General features: G+C 42.5%; 3 protein-coding genes across 8 annotated transcripts in view; 1 reads left to right on the top strand and 2 right to left on the bottom strand.

Moving 5' to 3' along the window:
* Positions 1 to 258: 258 nt before the first annotated feature.
* On the top strand, positions 259 to 4,054 carry LOC131104350 (haloacid dehalogenase-like hydrolase domain-containing 5). The gene is made up of 8 exons (XM_058051421.1): positions 259 to 495; positions 1,169 to 1,372; positions 1,450 to 1,562; positions 1,650 to 1,743; positions 2,049 to 2,082; positions 2,324 to 2,498; positions 2,577 to 2,765; positions 2,998 to 4,054. The coding sequence occupies exons 1-8, from the start codon at positions 382 to 384 to the stop codon at positions 3,392 to 3,394; spliced, it is 1,320 nt and encodes a 439-aa protein (XP_057907404.1). The 5' UTR covers positions 259 to 381; the 3' UTR covers positions 3,395 to 4,054.
* Positions 4,055 to 4,510: 456 nt separating this feature from the next.
* Positions 4,511 to 5,904, bottom strand: gp9 (glycoprotein IX (platelet)). Its single transcript, XM_058051900.1, has 2 exons — positions 5,708 to 5,904; positions 4,511 to 5,350 (listed from the first exon to the last, which is right to left on the bottom strand). Exon 2 carries the CDS (start codon positions 5,347 to 5,349, stop codon positions 4,624 to 4,626), a length of 726 nt encoding a protein of 241 aa, XP_057907883.1. The 5' UTR covers position 5,350; positions 5,708 to 5,904; the 3' UTR covers positions 4,511 to 4,623.
* Positions 5,905 to 10,741: 4,837 nt separating this feature from the next.
* LOC131104650 (IQ motif and SEC7 domain-containing protein 1-like) overlaps positions 10,742 to 19,385 on the bottom strand; it is a 110,380-nt gene continuing 101,736 nt past the window's right edge. For 5 of the 6 annotated variants that reach the window (XM_058052050.1, XM_058052049.1, XM_058052052.1 and 2 more), the window contains 4 exons: positions 18,739 to 18,900; positions 18,299 to 18,475; positions 14,985 to 15,034; positions 10,742 to 13,889 (listed from right to left, as the gene is read on the bottom strand). In XM_058052050.1, coding sequence (XP_057908033.1) covers positions 13,350 to 13,889; positions 14,985 to 15,034; positions 18,299 to 18,475; positions 18,739 to 18,900 — 929 coding nt within the window. In that variant the 3' untranslated portion in view covers positions 10,742 to 13,349. The remainder of the gene's footprint in view (positions 13,890 to 14,984; positions 15,035 to 18,298; positions 18,476 to 18,738; positions 18,901 to 19,385) is intronic. The other variant, XM_058052054.1, reaches the window with a different exon arrangement.

Raw genomic sequence — 19,385 nt, 5'->3', positions numbered from 1 at the left:
TTAGTCGCGAGGGAAGGCTATTAAAGGCAGTTGCTAAATATGAATTCTGCAGTGGTAAATAAGAGTTGGACGTGGCAGTCGAATGTTTTGGTAAGTAGGGACTTTTTACGCTACACTGTCGTGTCATATATTGAGTTGCTTTAATAGCAAGAAATGTAATCTTGCCTGGTTATCTTAAAATGGCAGCGGGGCTTTCAGTTTTGCAGCTGCAGCGGTGGACCCGCCTTCTCTGACGTCATTACGCAGCGTCACGTGACGTCACGTTGTCTAGCCCAGTCACAGAGACCAGGCAGAGAACATCAGTCGAGAAAACAATCGGCCGGAGCCAGCCGGCTCATTCGGGGCTCGGTTATTCCTTTTGGTCGCGGAGGCGTCGCTAAAATGAGGGGACTCCTTCCGTTGTACCGGGGCCTGTGCTCCGGGGGAAGCCGGCACATCAGGACAACCTCTGCGGTTGTCGGTTCTCGGTGTGGGTTTTGCGGAACTAATAGCAAGGTACGGTTGGAGGGGCTGTTGAGCTGGGCTCAGTATAGAAAAACAATTCCCTTGTTGTCAAGGCACTTCTGGGATTATGTGTTCAATTCCTTCAGTGTCAAAATGACTCTGCGTTCATTGTTTAAAATGTGCGTGATGGTCACACAAAAGGGGCCACCATGTCACAGCCTGTTTTTCCCCCCCGATGGGATAAACAAGAGTGTTGTTTATTTACAGTTTGCTTTCATTGCATCTTTCCTACACACCAACATAAGGCCAAAGGGATATTCAAGTTATTTGACAACATGCACAATAAATGTGTCATTCTTCTTCAGTTACTAATAATAATACATTGATAACAATAAATAGAGTTAGCTGCAGTCAGTAAGTCAGACATGTTTACACACATATATTCTTGACCACATTCCCTGACTAAATATGCTGATATGCAGTATTAAATGGTGATATAATATGTAAACTTCACATTGCTAGTTACCGCTAATGAGATTAATATGGGGGTGTTGTGATTTTATAGTGTCTTATTCATATTTACACAACATAATTACAGTTAAATATCCCCTCCCTAAAGCTAGTGTTTTACAACTATGTGGCAACTTATCTATGAATATGTGTCTTGTTTGAGTCCGTTATCTTTCGTTTAGTGGTCATAATTGTATCCATCTTTTTCTCTCAGCCCCAGCCAAAGTTCGGCTTGTTGTTCGACATTGATGGCGTGCTTGTCCGGGGAAGGATGCCAATCCCAGCTGCCAAAAAGGCCTTTGAGAAATTGGTGGATTCTCGGGGACAGTTTGTGGTGCCAGTAGTTTTTGTGACAAATGCAGGGAATTGCCTCAGACAAAAGAAAGCAGACCAGCTCTCGCACATCCTCGGAGTACCGGTGAGTTGTTATGTGTAAATTAAACCTAGTGTGTGTTAGTGTCATCCATTTATAGATGTTAAACATCTATGTTATAGATCACTCAAGATCAAGTCATCATGTCCCATAGCCCTTTGAGGATGTTCAAGAAGTTCCATGACAAGTGTGTGCTTGTGTCAGGACAAGGACCAGTTTTGGAAATTGCTAAAAAGTATCCTTCATTCTTCTTTTCCTTGTAAATTATTTAAATAGGTCTCATTTCAATTACATGATCCTTAATTAACACCCTCTTTTCCAGTCTTGGTTTCAATAACGTCATAAGTGTTGACATGCTGAGGGAATCATTCCCACTTCTCGACATGGTGGACCACAACAGGAGACCCAAACTACCGGTGAGACCATGTTGATGCTACACTGGTTTATATTAGGGAGAACAATGTTGTCTCTGTACTAACATTACAGGTTCTCGATAGTATTACAAATTGTGGGGAGGGAGAAAAATGGTCTGTCTGACAAAATAAAATGGCGGACCACTGCATTACACAACTCTAGGGGAATCTGTAAACAGTCCTTATAAATTCTGTATGTGTGAATTACGAATCAGGTTTAGGCAAGTCAAAACTGCACGGCAGTAACTGCAAGTAGTTGCTCGTATAAGTGTTGCTGAAAAGAACATGTTTCATTCCTTTCATTGCAGTCCAATCCTGTAGGCAACCTTCCCAAGGTTGAAGGTGAGTACCCTTCTCTGAGGACAGAGCCTATGTGCAGCTCAATAAATTAGAATATATTTTTATTTCAATTGACTATTGTAAACATATTGTAAAATTAAAAAGGCTCTATATCATACAATTTTTATACACACCCTCATCAGCATGTGAAATGAAAAACCCAGTGAGCCTTTAATTGGCCTGTTGCATGATATTTTGGTATATACACCATTAGAGTGTTTAATTGATCCAATGCCATCCACAGCTGTGGTTCTCTTTGGGGAGCCAATTCGATGGGAGACCAATCTGCAGTTCATCATTGACGTTTTAATGACCAACGGCAATCTCAGTAGCGTTCACAAGACCCAAAACACACCTCACTTACCCTTACTGGCCTGCAATATGGACCTGATGTGGATGGCCGAGGCACATTCTCCACGGTAAAGTGGCGATGACGCTCACATATAAGCGGCAAAAGTTGCAACATTCATCATTTCCTCTCCACATTTTTGTCTCAGGTTTGGACATGGCACTTTTCTGGTGTGCTTAGAGAATATCTACAAGAAGATAACCGGGAAAGACCTCAAGTATGAGGCTCTGATGGGAAAACCAAGTGAGCTGACCTACCATTTTGCTGAGTACCTCATTCGCGGGCAGGCCTTGCAGAGGCAATGGGAATGTCCCATCACTTCGCTCTATGCTATAGGGTAAGACAAACTATCTTGTACATGTGTTTAGTGACGAATCCAAACAAGTGCCTTTAAACAGCCTACAGGCACTCATGTAAACACATATTGTCATTATTCCATATTAAAAAGGCGCTTCATCCTGGAAAAGCCTCCACTGTGGCTGAATTACAACAAAAAAGTATATTTAAATTATATTGAAATTACTGTCATCCCATTGGTGGACTGATTTCTCTGTGTCTATTGCTCCCAGGGATAACCTCATGACTGACATCTACGGAGCTAACCTGTACAATCGCTACCTGGAGGAGAGAAGCGCCAGAAAGAACCCCAAAGCCATTGCCAAGCTGGCAGCCGCCACCGGCTCCACCACCACAGTGCCCACAGAAGAGGAGGTGGACAACCTGTGGGAGAGCGAGCTGGCATTGCCCGCCGCCACCTCCTGTAAATCGGTCCTTGTGTGCACAGGCGTCTACAACCCCAAAGCAGAGGTGCCGTCTGACGCCAGCCGCTGCATCAAGGAAACAGTGTTCCACGGCCACCGGGACTTCCGCTTCGACCCCGCACTGGTGGAGCCAGGTCATATCGTGCACGATGTGGCCGAGGCTGTCGAGCTCGTTTTCGAGCAAGAAAAGTTTGTGCCTCAGTAGAAATGGAGGGAGGATGGACTCTTCTCTTGATATACACTGTGCGTCCTGTTCAACCCCCCCTTTTAGGGCTTTTAGTCTTCTAAACATTGAAATTAGAAAAAAAAATGCCCAGTTTATGTGACAGTCAGCTGATCTTTTATATTGCTTTTGTGAGGCGCTTGTTTTTATTTGATCAAACTTGCCTTATGTTACCCATATACATATTTTTAGACCATATTGGCGTGCAGAAACGTGAGGTCATTCTGTATTTGTTACAAGTCCCCCCCCACCACTGGTTTTATAAAGCTTTTCAAATGGTGGACCTGTTCTTTGGAGGCCACCTTTATAGTGTTTCAATTGTTTATGTGTTTTTCCCTTGAAAAATCTATGCATGATTGAGAGTATTTGTACTGTATGAACAAACTATTGGCTGTGCAATATACAGTAGTCTTCAATCAGTACTGCATTGTGTGTAGTTGTAAAACACTTGACCAGTATTCGTGTTTATTGTGACCATTTTCCCAACATGCCATTATTTCCTTGTATGTTGTTACATACCACATGCTTACTCCAATTTTATTTTTGTATTTTGCAAAAAACAAGCTTTTAATGCTCTATTTGACCATGTGTAGTATTTCACTCATTGTAAATACTGTAAGTCAAGAAAATATAAAGAATTACTGCAAACATTTGTGTGCTGTTGTGCTTTATCATACGTGTGTGTATATAATTATTTAGTGGTGTGAATGTAACAGAGTTAAAAATGCACTTTATTATTTGTTTTCTAAATGCGTGAATTTATTATTATTTAGTTATTGTGTGAATTTTATCTCAATGAGTTATTTATTTTTCTTATCTTGTTTACTCTATTTTCATTGCTTTCTTTGTATGTGTGTTTATTTTATCCTTTCACTTCCGCTCCTCCCGGGCTTCCGTAGTTGGCCCCAGCTCTGGTAGCACTTCCTCTCTTTGCCACACAACGTGGTTGGCATTGATGAGGGGTGCAGAAGTGGAGGAAAAAGAACTTTATTTTCATTCTTTTGTCCATCAGAAACCTAACAAAGGCCGTTACATGAAGGTATGGGCATTTTGTGGAAGGGATGATAAATAATGTTAAAGATGATCCTTGAATGGTCCTTTAACATTGCATTTATTGCCAAAATAAGCTTTTATTCCATCAATGTGAACCTTGGATAATAAATACGTTGCATTTGTGTAGTGTTATCATGACATGAGTTGTAGTAGGTCCCTCAGATAACTTTTATCTTGATATTGTGTTTTTTGTGTAGTACGTCCAACACTTGCGGTAGCAACTCCATGTTGACAGGAGACCTTTCCAGATCTTCAGTAGGAAGATGACGATCTGCACTGACAGACAGCATCCTCGCATGTCTCCCCCTCAGTGGACTAAAAGAGTCAGCATGGAGCACCGAGTGATTTTGCTCAATGTGCAGCGTAAAGGTGCAGTTTTTTGCAAGTCTCAGACTCCAAACAAGTAAAACCACGAGGCAGCAGAGCAACAATCCCATGACGATGACGTAAGAGCTACTATAGCATCCTCTCAGGGCGCACTGGGTAAAGTAGTCATCAGTGAGTTCACTGATAGCTTTCTGAGCCACAGAGGTGGGACTGGAGCAGGTGGGCTCCTGAGAGACCACAGCCTTGTTCCTTAGCAGCCAGTTCCTCAAATACTCAATGCCGCAGTCACAGTGGAAAAGGTTACCAGAGAGAGAGACTCTTTGGAGGCCCGCCAGTCCGTCAAAAAGGCCCGAGGGGATAGTGGTGAGGCCGTTGTCCTGCATGAGGAGTTCTGTGGTGTCTGACGGCAGAGGAGGCAACGCCGCGAGGTCACGAGAGGTGCAGTTGACTCGCAGACCAGTTGGCGGGAGACTCGTGCACAGACAGGCCTGACCAAGAGAGGGTATAGTGATTGTGGCCCAGAGCAGGAGGAGAGCTAATCCTGCACCAGAGAGCATCCTGAAAGATGACAAAAACGTGTTTGCATGGCACACACACACCAACCGGGAAAGAATATAAGTATATAAGAAATAATAAGATGACATTTAAAAAAATATATATTTCTTCACAAAGATTACACTACCCAGTTTTGACATGCATTACACTTGGGTAAACAAAGTAGCAGACAGCACTATATCTTTGTATTGCAGTAGGTTGAAACGTCAAAACAGCAGGTATTGGTATTAAGGTGTTAAAAAAATTATACAAGATTGTATAGATTCTATAGCGCACATATATATATATATATATATAATAAAAAGAAACAATTGTATTAAAAATAAGCATAAAACTAACTTCAAGCCAAAAGTAACAAACCTTTTAGAGTGAAATTACTAGTGAGGTTACTCATTATCCCGGTGGTCATCCTTGAATTATCCTCCTATATTTATCATTAGGGTCCAGTGTTACATTGATCTATGGAGTATTCAGCTCTAATGAACGTTATTGACACAACAGCAGTGTGACGAGTGCTCAACGATGAAGGGAATCCCTCTGCTTGGATGAGATAAGTAGCTATCTCTGAAAAACAGTAGGCGAGCCAATGAGAAGGACTCATACTCAAGTCACAGTCACTATGTGATATATTAGTGACTTTGACCTCCACTTAACTACACGGACATGGTAACATACTTGATACTTAATTTGAATTTAAATACAAGTACACGACAAGCTAAAGTATGAAACTTCTAAATATGTCATTATGGAAATTGTAATATGGGAAGTTATGAAGGTAGACAAGAGTAATTCAATAAACACACAGAGTCCTTGTGGTTGTGGTTTTCACCTACAGGGGGCGTACTAGCACCGCCCTCTAGTGGATATAAGCATTTCATTATACTAGACTGCAAAAATTAAATCTCAACAAGATAAATCGGTAAAAAAAACAAAAAACTAAAATAAAATATGGACTTAAAATACAAACTTAAAATATTCTACTAATAATATTTTAAAATACACATCATGAACCAGTCATGATGTGCTATACATATCACTATATTGACAGTTACTACAGTTTACAAAAAAACCCTTAAACTGTATTATGGAAAGCAGGAAGTGAACAAATGTAACAGTTACTGATTGTAAAAGTACCAGATGGAGGGGTAGGATTTAATAAGCTTTGCTTCTTCCTACTCCTTTTGGACATGTGGAACTGTGAACTGATTATGGGATGCACTCAATTGTAATCTGATGCATGTTCAAATGAAATAAAACCATTACCAAATATTATAGTAAAATATAATAATAATATTCTTACTATGCAAAACAGCAATTAAATTAAATTCAAGTCATTTGGAAGGCATATTTAAGGACATTGCGGTATGTAGCTCTACATGTCCTACAGTCGTCACTAGGTGTCAGTAATGTTACTGTAACAACTTATTGATGCAATATTGATGTTCTAAATTCCTGCAACCAATCTAGGGTGTACCCCGCCTCTCCCCCAAAGTCAGCTGGGACAGGCCCCAGCATACCTCAGCATCTCTAGTTTGTACAAGCGGCATAGAATAAATTAATGAATGTTCTTAATTTCCGATTGTAAGATTTTAGTTGTAAAAATGGCCTCTGACTAGCCCAGGATAAACCATAGCCTCTGAAACACAAACCAAGTGCCAAGATTATTTCACTATACAGTCCAACAGTATTTTCTTCCCCCCAGCACACACAACAAGCCTCCTGACCAACAATTGACCCAGCCCCTTTTACCAGTGAAAGTCCAACCATAATTCCCCAATGAGAGGGTGAGTCAATTTATCTAAAAGGTACCATATTTACACTTTCAACACCCTTCCTTTAGGTTACAAAAGCCTTTCAATATTACCACACTTAAGTTCCAATTTCTGTATACATTTTAACCATTATATTACATTTAACTACCTTTACCCAGAAACTACCCAGTTAACCCACCCCCCTTTTCCAGGTGACACTTGGGAGAGTCCAATCAAGGTTGATTGTATGCCTCTGGCCTGCACTCACATGGGCCCGCCTCCATGATTGTGCCCCGACCAATCACCTCAAAGAAAGGAGAAACTGATGAGAAACAAAAGCAATTACTTCTATATGAAAAACTAAACTAAAGTGGCAATTAAACAACTTAAATGGCAAACAAATATAATTAAAATACTAACCAGTACTAACCACTAAACATGACAGTGTGTAGGTGGGGCATACACCTGATCAGTGAGGGACAATTGGCAGCTCCCTCACACTGATGTTCATGAATGCACCTCACTGCTAAAGTGACCCGAATGGTGTTCTGTGTTGGAATGGAGCACACATATTGACGTTAATGTTGGCAATAAAACATTAAAAGAAACAAGGAACTCTCCCAATGAGAGTCTATATTATCTCTTATTTTAATATGTTTACTATATTGGACAATATGAGTGTAAAGGTGACTATAGGGGTGTTATTTCATGTCTAGGGGACTCTAATCAGTTCATAGTTCTCATGAACTGGTCGCAAAAGTTCAATTCACAGAGTTTACATTTGAATAGTTCACCATTTTAATGTCGAAAATTCAAAGTTGAGGCGGCACGGCGGTCTAGTGGTTAGCGCGCAGACCTCACAGCTAGGAGACCAGGGTTCAATTCCACACTCGGAAGTGTGGAGTTTGCATGTTCTCCCCGTGCATGCGTGGGTTTTCTCCGGGTACTCCGGTTTCCTCCCACATTCCAAAAACATGCTAGGTTAATTGGTGACTCCAAATTGTCCATAGGTATGAATGTGAGTGTGAATGGTTGTTTGTCTATATGTGCCCTGTGATTGGCTGGCGACCAGTCCAGGGTGTACCCCGCCTCACGGCCGAAGACAGCTGGGGGTAGGCTCCAGCACCCCCGCGACCCTCGTGAGGAAAAGCGGTAGAAAATGAATGAATGAATGAATTCAGAACTAAAATCAAGTACATCAGATCCTGCCTGTTACCCCAGAAAGTTTTTTCTGTTACCACACCTGGACTGTTGTCCTTGCCTGAGGAGAGACTGGAGAGTTTTGCCCTGGTTGATGCAAGGACACTTGGTCGAGTTTTCTCCCAAGTAAGCCCAACAACCTGCCTTTTAGATCCAATTCCCACATCACTTTTAAAATCACTTTATGGATTCTTTGAGGAGCAGTTTTTAAACATCTTGAATTGCTCTCTTCAGACGGGTGTCTTCCCCACCGCCTTCAAAACGGCGGTGGTGAAGCCCCTTCTGAAGAAGAGCAATTTAGATCCCAACAATCTTAATAATTACCGACCCGTATCCAACTTGCCGTTTTTAAGTAAAATTTTAGAAAAACTGGTTTTTTACCAACTTAATGACTTTTTAAACAGAAATAGCATTTTAGAGAAACATCAGTCTGGCTTTAGGAGGAACCACAGTACCGAGACAGCACTTGTAAAGATTTTAAACGACATCAGGTGGAATTTGGATAACAAGAACCTCACAGTCTTGGTTCTACTGGATCTAAGCTCTGCTTTTGATACAGTGGACCATCACATTTTATTAAATAGACTTAGATACCTGGTCGGCCTCTCTGGTACTGTTCTTAACTGGTTTTGTTCTTATCTCACAGGCCGATGTTTTTATGTAAGTATGGATACATGTTCCTCAGGAACCCATGAAATTGAATGTGGGGTTCCTCAAGGCTCAATCTTAGGTCCACTCCTTTTTAATCTGTACATGCTTCCCCTTGGGGACGTGATCAGGAGGCACGGCATCAGCTTCCATAGTTATGCTGATGATACACAGCTATACATCGCCGTGTCTCCTGATGACTCAGGGCCACTTGATGCCCTTTTTAACTGCATTGTAGACATTAAGTCATGGATGGCAGAGAATTTCCTGCAGCTCAACCAGGACAAAACTGAGGTTTTAGTCATAGGTCCTGAAGGCCAGAGAGAGAAACTTTTACCAAAATTACAGGATATTAAACTAGCCGACTCTGTCAAAAATTTGGGCGTGATTTTTGACTCTGAGCTAAATTTTATCCCACATATTAAAAATATAACAAAAATAGGTTTTTATCACCTTAAGAACATAGCCAGAGTCCGCCCGTTTCTCTCTCAGGCCAGCACGGAGGTGCTAATGCATGCTTTTATATCCTGTCGTTTAGATTACTGTAATGCCCTGCTCTCTGGTCTTCCCAAAAAAAGTATTTTAAATCTCCAATTATTACAGAACTCAGCCGCACGTGTGCTGACGAGGACCAGAGGGCGGGAGCACATTACACCGGTTTTAAAGTCGCTGCATTGGCTCCCCGTCCGCTTCAGGATCGATTTTAAGATTCTCTTACTGGTTTTTAAATGTCTTAACGGCTTTGCCCCTTCTTATTTATCTGATCTGCTTTTACCATATCAACCCCCGCGGTCCCTGCGGTCCTCCGGCACTGGCCTTTTAGCGAAACCAAAACCCAGAACAAAAACCCACGGTGAGGCAGCATTTAGCCACTATGGCCCCCACCTGTGGAACAGCCTGCCGGAGAGCCTCAGGACTGTGGAGACTGTTGATATTTTTAAAAGAAGATTAAAGACGCACCTTTTTAATCAGGCTTTTAACTAATATTGTTAAGCTTTTATTATGTTTTCATCCTTTTAGTCCTATTTTATGTTCTTATTCTTCACCTTTTAACTTCAGTGTTTTGTTTTTATCTTGTTAGTCCTATTTTATGCTCTTAATCTTCAGTTTTTAACTCCAGTGTTATGTTTTATCTTTTAGTCCTATTTTATGGTCTTAGTTTTTAGCTCCAGCTCCAGTGTTTCCTCAGGGGGGTCCTCCACACTGGGGGCTGTTTGGGTATGCTGAGGGGGTGCCATCCTTGGGTCCCTTCGACACGGCCGGCTGGGGGGTTCCTCCCTTTAATGTGGGGGTCCGCCCGTCTAACGGAGTCGGAGGGCCCGGGTGCTGGTCCTCCGATGGCACGGCCTGCAGCTTCTCCCAGTGTGGACGGCCCCAAAGGTGGCGTTTCCTTGTTCCTCAGTACCATGCCATGTCTCCCTAATGTGGGTGATTGTGTGCTTGCGTGTGTGTGTGTGTGGGTGGATGGGTGTGTGTGTGTGTGTGGGTCTAGTATGGAGGGTGGGAAGGAGGGGCTTTCTTTTTTCTTCATTGTTTTCCTTTTTAATTGTGGTAATTGTTTTAATTCTGGAAAGCACTTTGTGTCGCATCTCCTTGCAGGAAAAGTGCTCTACAAATAAAGTTGATTTGATTTGATTTGATTTGAATTCAAAGTCGAGTTCATATACATTTTTGTAAGTGAAAAGTGACCTTGTTCGGTTAGATTTGTAACCAATTAACCACAATAAATGAGGGATGATTTCAGATTTTTACGTCATGGAGCCTTGCGCCACAAGTGTGTAGGTAAAAAAAAAAAAGACAAGATTCCTACCATAAGTCATATATTTGTTTATTTTGCGTTCTCAACATTGTCACAGTTGAAAGTTTTACAATAACTGGGGTCTTACTGACTCACTACTCACTGTACAAACAGAATGCACACATAAATGAGGCCATTCTTGTGGTTTTCCTTTTTTAGTTTTTTTTCTTTTAATGAGTCTCACGACAGACTGAAGAGCTTGCAGTGAGATGCATATGTCTGAGTGCACAATGTGTGTGTGTGTGTGTGCGTGTGTGTATGTAAGGAGCATGACGTCAGTGGCAGCTAACTTTTCTAACAGTCTGCTTTTTGATGTCTACAGCAAATGGCAGTTGATATGTTCAGCTCTCACTCACTCAATGAGGTGATGTCTGTACATCTTGATCAGAATAAGAGAGCATGGATCATATTCACACTATGTACAGCTTTCTTTTTCACCGCCATTTTGGTCCCTTTACACCGTCCGTACAGATAAATCCTCCTTCCGAGCAGTTTGCACATCCACATCTCATGTTTACACAATGAAAGCCCTCAGCGAAGGAAGTGCAATGTTCTTTGTTTGTCATGTACACAATGGCTTTGTTGATGAAATGCATGCTGAGCTTCAATATTAACCAGCCTGACACCAAAAACACAGCAAGAACACAGCAACATTGGCAAACTCCAAACCATAAAAAAATTAAACAATAATAAAAAAAAAAAATAGTTTGACTTTTTTCATTTTTTCCCATCAGCTCACAGTGAATAGGACATGTGATGCATCAGATCCATGCAGTGCATTGTTGGGGGGGGGGGGGGGGGGTTCCCTCTCACATAGAAACGACTGGAGACAACACGTATCAAAACATGAACGGGACTTGAGGGTCCGACTTATAGGAAAAACATAGAAGTCAACAAAAAGACACATTCATGTCCTACATGTGATATGTGAGAACCTTCCACATGAGGAGAAAGCTGGAAGCCTGATTGATGGCCATGGATTTTTCTTTGTGACTCTTAAAATACATGTACAACCTGAATATTGGAACAAATTGCCTACAGTCACCAATGTGCACACTAGAATAGACTCTTATTTGTAGAATGTATAAAGTTATTCTTTACATATTCCCAGTTCAGTTTACATTTCTGCGGTATAACTGCATTTCTTGAAAAAAAAAAAGTTTTTTTTTTTAATATGTGCTTATCCAGCAAAATATTTCTGTTCAGTCCAAGAAGAAGTATATTCCTTTATTAAAATATATACACACATTCCTCTCTTTCTTCACCTTGTAAGTATTTATATATATATGTATTCCTAAATGGAAAAAAAAATTGATCTATCACCTGAATCTCATCCTGGACAACAAGACTTCCACTCTCAGCACAAGTCAGCGTTTGGGAACAATGATTGCACTTAAACTCGCTATGGTAACACTGATTTGTTATACAATGTGCAGAGGATAGCCTCACATCAATAACAGTACATGCAAAAATCACTTACTAGACATTCCACCGGGCTCCGAGCCTGCAGCGAGCATTAACATTAATTTCAACAGAGGGGGCCAAGGAAACTCAAGATAAATAAATAAAAGGGGCGCCTTGCTTGTTCCTAATCAGTACAAAGATATTGCACATATGATAAAGAAATGAAAAAGAAATACTTCACTCTGTAAGAACTGATTTGAGTCACTCGCAATAACATATTGGTGAGTTAAAGCAGGATTAGTTGGGGATTAATGAGTGGAGAAGGCAGCTGTTGCTTATTGTGTGCTGTGCAATCAACGCTTCACCTCCACTTCAAAAAATATTCGACTAATATTCGACTATAACGACTAATTTGGACGTTGTATAAATGCAACAGTTGCCAACTCCAGCCGACTTTCGCGGAAAGGCCAAACTTAAGTTCGATTTCACCGTGTCCCACTTCCTGCTACCCCAGAGTCAGTATAATACTGATGAATGTTTTTGCTGATAATAATAATTGTAAGTTATAATCTTACAAATGACTTTACGCACAATATACTGTACAGGAAGTCTTTGACTAAATAGATTATGCATTAATAATTGGCACATTTATGTATGAGCGCTAGGAGACAACACGTACAGCTGTCATCTACAGTAAATACAGCACTAGAACTAATAGGACTCCTCAGATTTGAAGTCAAATGATTATATTTTTACTACAGGTGAGCTCTATCGGAGGCAAGGACCAAACCGAAAAAGCTGTGCAGAACAATGTACGCCATTGTCGTGCGTGGTTGTATTTCCTCCCGATTATAGGAGGGCGGCAGCCCGGCGGTTTGTGTGTGTGTATGTGTGGAGAACATCGGGCATCTTCCTGTACAGACCCAGCCGTCCTCTGGAACCCTGCTGAAAGGAGAGAAAGGCCCGGGCAACCCAGAATCAGACAAACTAGAAATAAAAGGCCCCTGGTGGGAAACTGGAGTCCAAAAGTCCATCCTGCTAACTGGTTGGACGTGGAGGTGAAACAGTGCCTGCAGGTGGTTTCCATGGCAGCAGCAGTAAAACACAGTGGACAGGCCATAAGAGTCGCGCTGTCAGTCCCTTTGGTGTCAGAAACAGTCCTCTCCGTTGTGGTGCCGTCCTCGCCATGTCGGCAGCGTCATCAGACTACAGTGCTGATGCCACTGTGTTTGGGTTTGGGTCCGCCGGGTGCCGCGCCCGCCTGCTGGGTGCTGTGGTGGTGGGGGGCGTGCTGGGGGTGGGAGGCGTGATGGGAATGCTGGCTGTAGTGGCCGTGCTGCGTGTGGCCGTGTTGGAGCGCGTGTGAGGAGTAGGCGGGGTGCTTGTGGTACTGCGTGTGAGGCGGGGGGTGGTAATGGTGGTGGTGGTGGTAAGGGGGCGGGTTCTGCGGGACTTGGCAGTACTGCGGGTGGTGTCCGTGGTGCTGAACCTGCACGGAGTGCACCACCTGTGCCGTGTGATGAAGGTTAGTGGGGTGAGGCTTGTGGGATATGAGGGTCGGGTGGCCAGGCGGGGGGATGGGGCCGTGGATCTGGCCGGATGGTTTGCCTCTTTTGCCGCCAAACAGGGAGCCGAGAATGGATGTGGACGCCGAGTTGGGAAGGGAAGGATGTTCGCGAGGTGCGCCCTCACGCGGGGTGGTGGCTCTTCGGCGCGTGTGGGGGCTGCTAATGATGGACCCCTGCGAAGGGAAAAAAGGTAACAGCATGTCCATCAGACTTGACGCACGGCAGCTGTGTGCAAAACTGTTCTTATTTCAAGTAGCAAAATGTTGTATAGGGCATGCAAATGGAAACTAAAATGTCTTCATGGTATGCTTGCACCAATTCCAAAAGCTTGGGGGAAACTACATCATGAGGAAATATCACACACAATGTGGCAATATAATAAGAATACGTGTGGCAGAGTCACACATGCAACTTTGTTAAATTGAGGTCACCGCTTTCCGCATGCAGAGGACGTGACAGGCAAACTCCTCATTCCAATAAAAAGACTTCACAACAAGCCTGTCTGCTCCGAGTTCAACCCTATTCTTATTATCCACGCATGACATCTCTTCCTCTGGTCGCTCATGCTTTTTAGCTAAGACTCGAGGACTCGAGTAGACCGCATGTTGCCTTTGAAAGCAGAATGACATTTTTTTCAGGATCCCAGACTTGAAAGCAACACATGAACGAATGGTGTGTGAAGAGTGAGAGATCCGTGAATGAAATCCACATCTTTTAGTAGTCTGCCCAGCAAGTAAAAGCCCCATTTTTTTTTCTAGCCTTCCTAACTGTACTGCCTTTAAAGAGAAGCTGTGGCTAAAGAAAGAGAGCCCTGGACAGAGAGAAAGTCTACAAAAGTCTTGTACGTGTCTTATATATACTGAGCTAGCAGCTGAGGAAAAAGAGCAACCAAAACCACTTGGGATGGGAGTGAATGAAAGACAGAGACAGGCGACAAGGAAGGAATTAGTAAGTCATGCTTGGTTGAAGATATCATGTCTTTTTGGTCATGTGACATAATGACCAAAACAGGAGCTTGTCTGGCTTCCAAAAACAGGGGGAGTCGGATCAGAAGCAGGCAACCCATTCATGCACACTAAACTGAGGCAAGCAGTTCAATAAGGCATCCCAGGTAGAAAAAAAAAAAAAAACATGATCCAAACAAAATGGACTGAGTCTATGAAGCAAAGGTGTCAGACCAAAAAAAAAAAAAAAAAGAAATGGTGTTTATATCACAGTGCACATCATCACATGAAGAGTAGCTTGGAGACCAGCTGCTTCCAACTTACTTCCATATTGCTGTCTAGTGATCCTGCACTGCTGCGACGCCCCCGCTTGCCTGCCCGAGACATGCAATACCACAGATTAGAGATCTGACAGCAACTCCTGGAGCAACTACAGACGTTTTAAGCTGCCTGCCGCTCCCCCATAGGGGGCGGTGTAGCAGATTGTGACTGTGAGCAAGGCCCGAAGTGCTGGGTTGCAACCACGTGACCCGAGAAGCAGTCTTGCCTCGCTTCCGGTTTTTCACATGGTGGGCAAGCATTCCAATGTGGGCAATGTTCGATTACCGGCTGCGCAGGTGTTGCACATTAGGAAAGGTTTAGAGCGGAATATATAAGTCAGATATTATGCGAAGTGTAGATGAATACACTCTTAAGTCTGCTTGGAATTGCCATGAAAGACAATGTTGGATTTATTTATTGATGGAGGAGATCTTGCGTGTTTATGACTTTTTCCGTATATGTTGCTGTCATCTATAATTCGACATCTGCACATACTTTAATGGTGAAAAAAATTCATGTTTTGCCTCAATGTTTAGTTGTCCAATAATGTTTTTTGAAAGATTTATTGGATGTTTTGCTTCCATTTTCTTGTCAAAGAGTTGATTATAAGTCTTTGCAGACAATTTAAATGGAAAATTTGCTTTGATGTTGACAACCGTTATATAAAGAGGGTTTATAGATTTTTGTTGGGAGGCAAACCTCAGTTCTCATCTAACAATATTTTAACTTTGGCTGTAAAATGGACGATTTTAGGGAACTGTGTTTGATTTTTTTTCCCCCCGAAATCTCTATTTGAATGAATGCATGCAGCATTTTCGGTCTGATTTCACTTGATGCTTCGCTCCGTTTCTGCTGGTTTGCCCTCCATATTGGTCGAGGTAGCCTGTGTCAATTGCAAGCAGACGTGACGTCACGTGCAACCCAGCAATATGGGCGGGATGTACACTGGCTGTTTCTCAATATGTATTATTACCTCATTTTGTGAACTCATCAAAGTTCGGAACAGGAATTCAATGGTGCTAACTATCCTAAAATGTCCTTGGTGCTACTGACCTGTTAGTAAGTTCTTGTGAACTCCGGTATTGAGAAACAGCCACTGGCTATCTTTACGGAAAAGTAGCATCCTCACACGGGTTAGAATTTAAAGCGCATTTCTAACTAGAGTCAAATGATTTAATTGCAACCCCAATGGATGGAAGTCCTAGACCAACAGATCCATAGTAAAGATTATTCAAGATTACCAATATTTTCCCCCAACTTTTCAATGCCAAATGGCCAAAAACTGCCTCAGTGACAGTCACAAAGGAGGGAAGGGGGCGGGGAGACATCAAAAGCAAAACAGTGGCTGTTACACATGGGATGTACAGGCATATAAAGGTCTAAGGGCCGTTGTTCGGCGCACTCAGCCAGTGATACATGAACCGGCAATTACACATAAACAGGAAAATACCTGATGCATATGGAAATAACGGGAAATACACATGGGATGGGGGTATGGCGGGAAAGGAAAATAAATGAACCCCAGCAAATAAAACAAAAGGGTGAAAGGAACACACTTCTACATGGACTGACCTATCGCTTTCCATCAACTGGTGAGAGCATAAGCAGCAGTGAGACAGACCCTTTGACTGGATTTCATTTTCTTATCAAAGTCAAATGACTTGATAACGTCTCTTTACATCTTTAATGGAAGAAATGTATTGTTGCTTCAAAGACACAGCGGTTGTTATTAATTCATGGATGGGGGAAATGGTCGCCAACACCAAGCCTGGAACTAAATCTACTTGCTGCGGTCGGACAGTTGGAACCTATCAATGCAAGACTGGTGTACGTCACAAATATGGAAGGAAATGGGACATGACTGCTGATGAAAATATTATGATGATGTGTTTGGTTGAAAGAAAATGTAAGAATGTAAAAGTTTAATTAAAAAAAAAAAGAAAAAAAGAACATGAATGGCCAGTGGTGAGTCAATTTCATTCATTACGGAGAAAACAGATCTTAACATCTAACCTCCTCTCAAGCAGCTCAGTGGTTGGAACCGTTTTTTTTGCTTTAACGTATCATTATGAAGCAGGCTGACTGGAGTATGTTGTTATGGCTACAGAATATGACTTATGGGATCGCTTCCATTGCATTCATGGGCTGAATGTGTACTTTACAGAAGTCTCTGAATAGTCCTTTCAGATCTTGCTCCTACCTTCATGCCTGACTACAGTTCCTAAAAAGGCCGCAAAGAATTTAGACTCATTTGCCACATCTGTGAAATGTTTTGGAGTACTACATAAAAGGCCAGTATTGTTAGTTCAGTGAACGGCATCAAGCCACGTCTATCGTATTGTATGAAAAACGCCACCGAGCAATGGGTATGTTGGAAGTCGGTTAGTCAGGTGTATGGGGTGTTCCTAACTCGCAATCAGAAACCTGCATGAACGCCACAAACGATAAACCGCATCCAGGGTGAGAGAGAGAGAGAGAGAGAGAGAGAGTGAGTGACAACTCCTGACCAGGATCGCTACATCCAGTTGCAAAACCAGTGGGACCGGTTTCACCGTGCCAGTCATACAGCAATGTTAAACACCCGTCAGAACAACACCCGGATCAGCAGCCCACATGATTCAACGCCAGACATGTTAGATTTTTCTTTCTGTATGTCAATATCCTAAACAAATGATTCATATTTGGGAAATCCAGCCTATCACAGCTGACCTTTTGAGTGAGAGGCGGGGTCCTGGATCGGTCGCCAGCCAATCACAGAGCATATATAAACAACCATTCACACACACATTGATACCTGGGCAATTTAGAGTCGCCAATGAACCTAGCATGTATGTGTGAGAATACCGGACCACCCGAAGAAAACCCACACACACACACACAGAAAGGACAGTTGAGTTTGCTGATGTTGTTTTGGCACGGTTCAGCCGACACTAGCCTCTTAGGTTGTTGCAATAAATGCACAAACCTTCAAACACCTAAATGTTCTCATTTGAGCTATCTAGCTACTTTATGGTTTCAGTCAAAACAGTTTCAGGTTCCCATTGAAAACCTAACACGGTGCAACCAACCTTTACTTCATAATGATAAGAAAAAGAAAAACGAAAGTGCTTGTTTCCACTTTCAGTCACACTTTAAAAGTTTGTAAACCAAAAAAATCCAATGGGTGGGGGGAAGTGGATTTAAAGGGAAGGTCTCGGACAGTCGATGTAGCGTGCAGTGAAAGAACATTTTGCTATCACGAATAAGTACATGACAGAGGGAGCTCTTTTTCCCGCTAAGTAATCTTCTGGAAAAAGACAAAGCTGTCGTGGTCGTACCTGCTTCAGAGAGGTCTCGCAGGGAGCTGCTGAGGGCGCTCCGTTTCAGACCTTCGCCCATGGCGTACGTGTCGTCCAGACTTGCACGATTCATGCTGCCATTTCCGGCTTCCTTTTTGAGGCCGGAGCTCTGTGACATGCTGGGCCTCACCACCCCCTTCTGCTTCTCCAGCTCGGCTGTGGAAAGCATCCAAGGAAGGAGTGAGGTAAGTGCTGGTGGCTTCACTGCTCACATCTCATTGCCAGTAATGAGCAAAATCTCTCTGGGATATATTTTTGAAAAAAGCATTATTTAGTCATAATGGAAACGCAGACTGGTAGCCATCTTGTGAACTGTAGAACTGCAGCGGAATAATGAGCGCCATGCCCAATGTGTGTGTGTGTGTGTGTGTGTGAGAAAGAGAAGAGGCTGGTAAAGGAAAAAAAAAACAGCAGCTCACATTCTATTCTGTATTTCTCCATTTCCTGGACCTCAGCAATGGACTCTCGCAGGTCGTCTGTGAACTTTTTGCGGTCCTGGGGGTTGGGCGCGTTAAAGTTGATGAGGACTTTGATGTCTGCACCTGGGATGGCTGATGTAAGTCTGATTCCATTTGGGTAATCTAGACAGACAAGAGACGTGAACACACCGGTTTTGGTCAAAATGAATTTGAAAGCCACTGAGAGAGAGAAAGTTTGGGAAAAAGTCATGGTTCATTACCCATGTGAGGAACAAATCTCAGTGTTTTTGTACAGTACCAGCTTGCACCACTTGTGGAGGTATGTGTTATGAGCAAAGAGAAAAAAAAAATCTTGGCACAGATAGAGCGATATGGGAATTTTCTAATTAGTATTGAGAAAATTAGCATCCCGGAAGGAATTATTTTGTTTGTTTGGCACATTGTAATATGCATTACTGTCAATTAGTGTTTGTAAATAATGGCGGACCCCCAAGGAGGCTCTCATAGAAGGTGAATAACAATTATTTATAAGGCTGTTAAAAATGATGTGTTTACGGCGGTAAGTAATATAATTAATTATGTTAATTTTTTGTGTGTAATCAAAACACGCTCACCAGGGCAAGCACGCCTCTGTGTTATGACATCAA

Source organism: Doryrhamphus excisus, chromosome 16 (assembly GCF_030265055.1).
Source record: "Doryrhamphus excisus isolate RoL2022-K1 chromosome 16, RoL_Dexc_1.0, whole genome shotgun sequence".
Lineage (NCBI taxonomy): Eukaryota > Metazoa > Chordata > Actinopteri > Syngnathiformes > Syngnathidae > Doryrhamphus > Doryrhamphus excisus.
Note: the sequence above shows the minus strand (reverse complement) of the source record. Positions and strands in the feature narration are given on the sequence as shown.

What these genes read in the sequence shown, in the direction of transcription:
- LOC131104350 (XM_058051421.1), top strand. Translation starts at nt 382, where the DNA reads ATGAGGGGACTCCTTCCGTTGTACCGGGGCCTGTGCTCCGGGGGAAGC. An exon ending in ACAGGAGACCCAAACTACCG is followed by an intron (nt 1,744 to 2,048) that starts GTGAGACCATGT and finishes CTTTCATTGCAG; the next exon opens with TCCAATCCTGTAGGCAACCT. An exon ending in CAACCTTCCCAAGGTTGAAG is followed by an intron (nt 2,083 to 2,323) that starts GTGAGTACCCTT and finishes TGCCATCCACAG; the next exon opens with CTGTGGTTCTCTTTGGGGAG.
- gp9 (XM_058051900.1), bottom strand. Translation starts at nt 5,349, where the DNA reads ATGCTCTCTGGTGCAGGATTAGCTCTCCTCCTGCTCTGGGCCACAATC.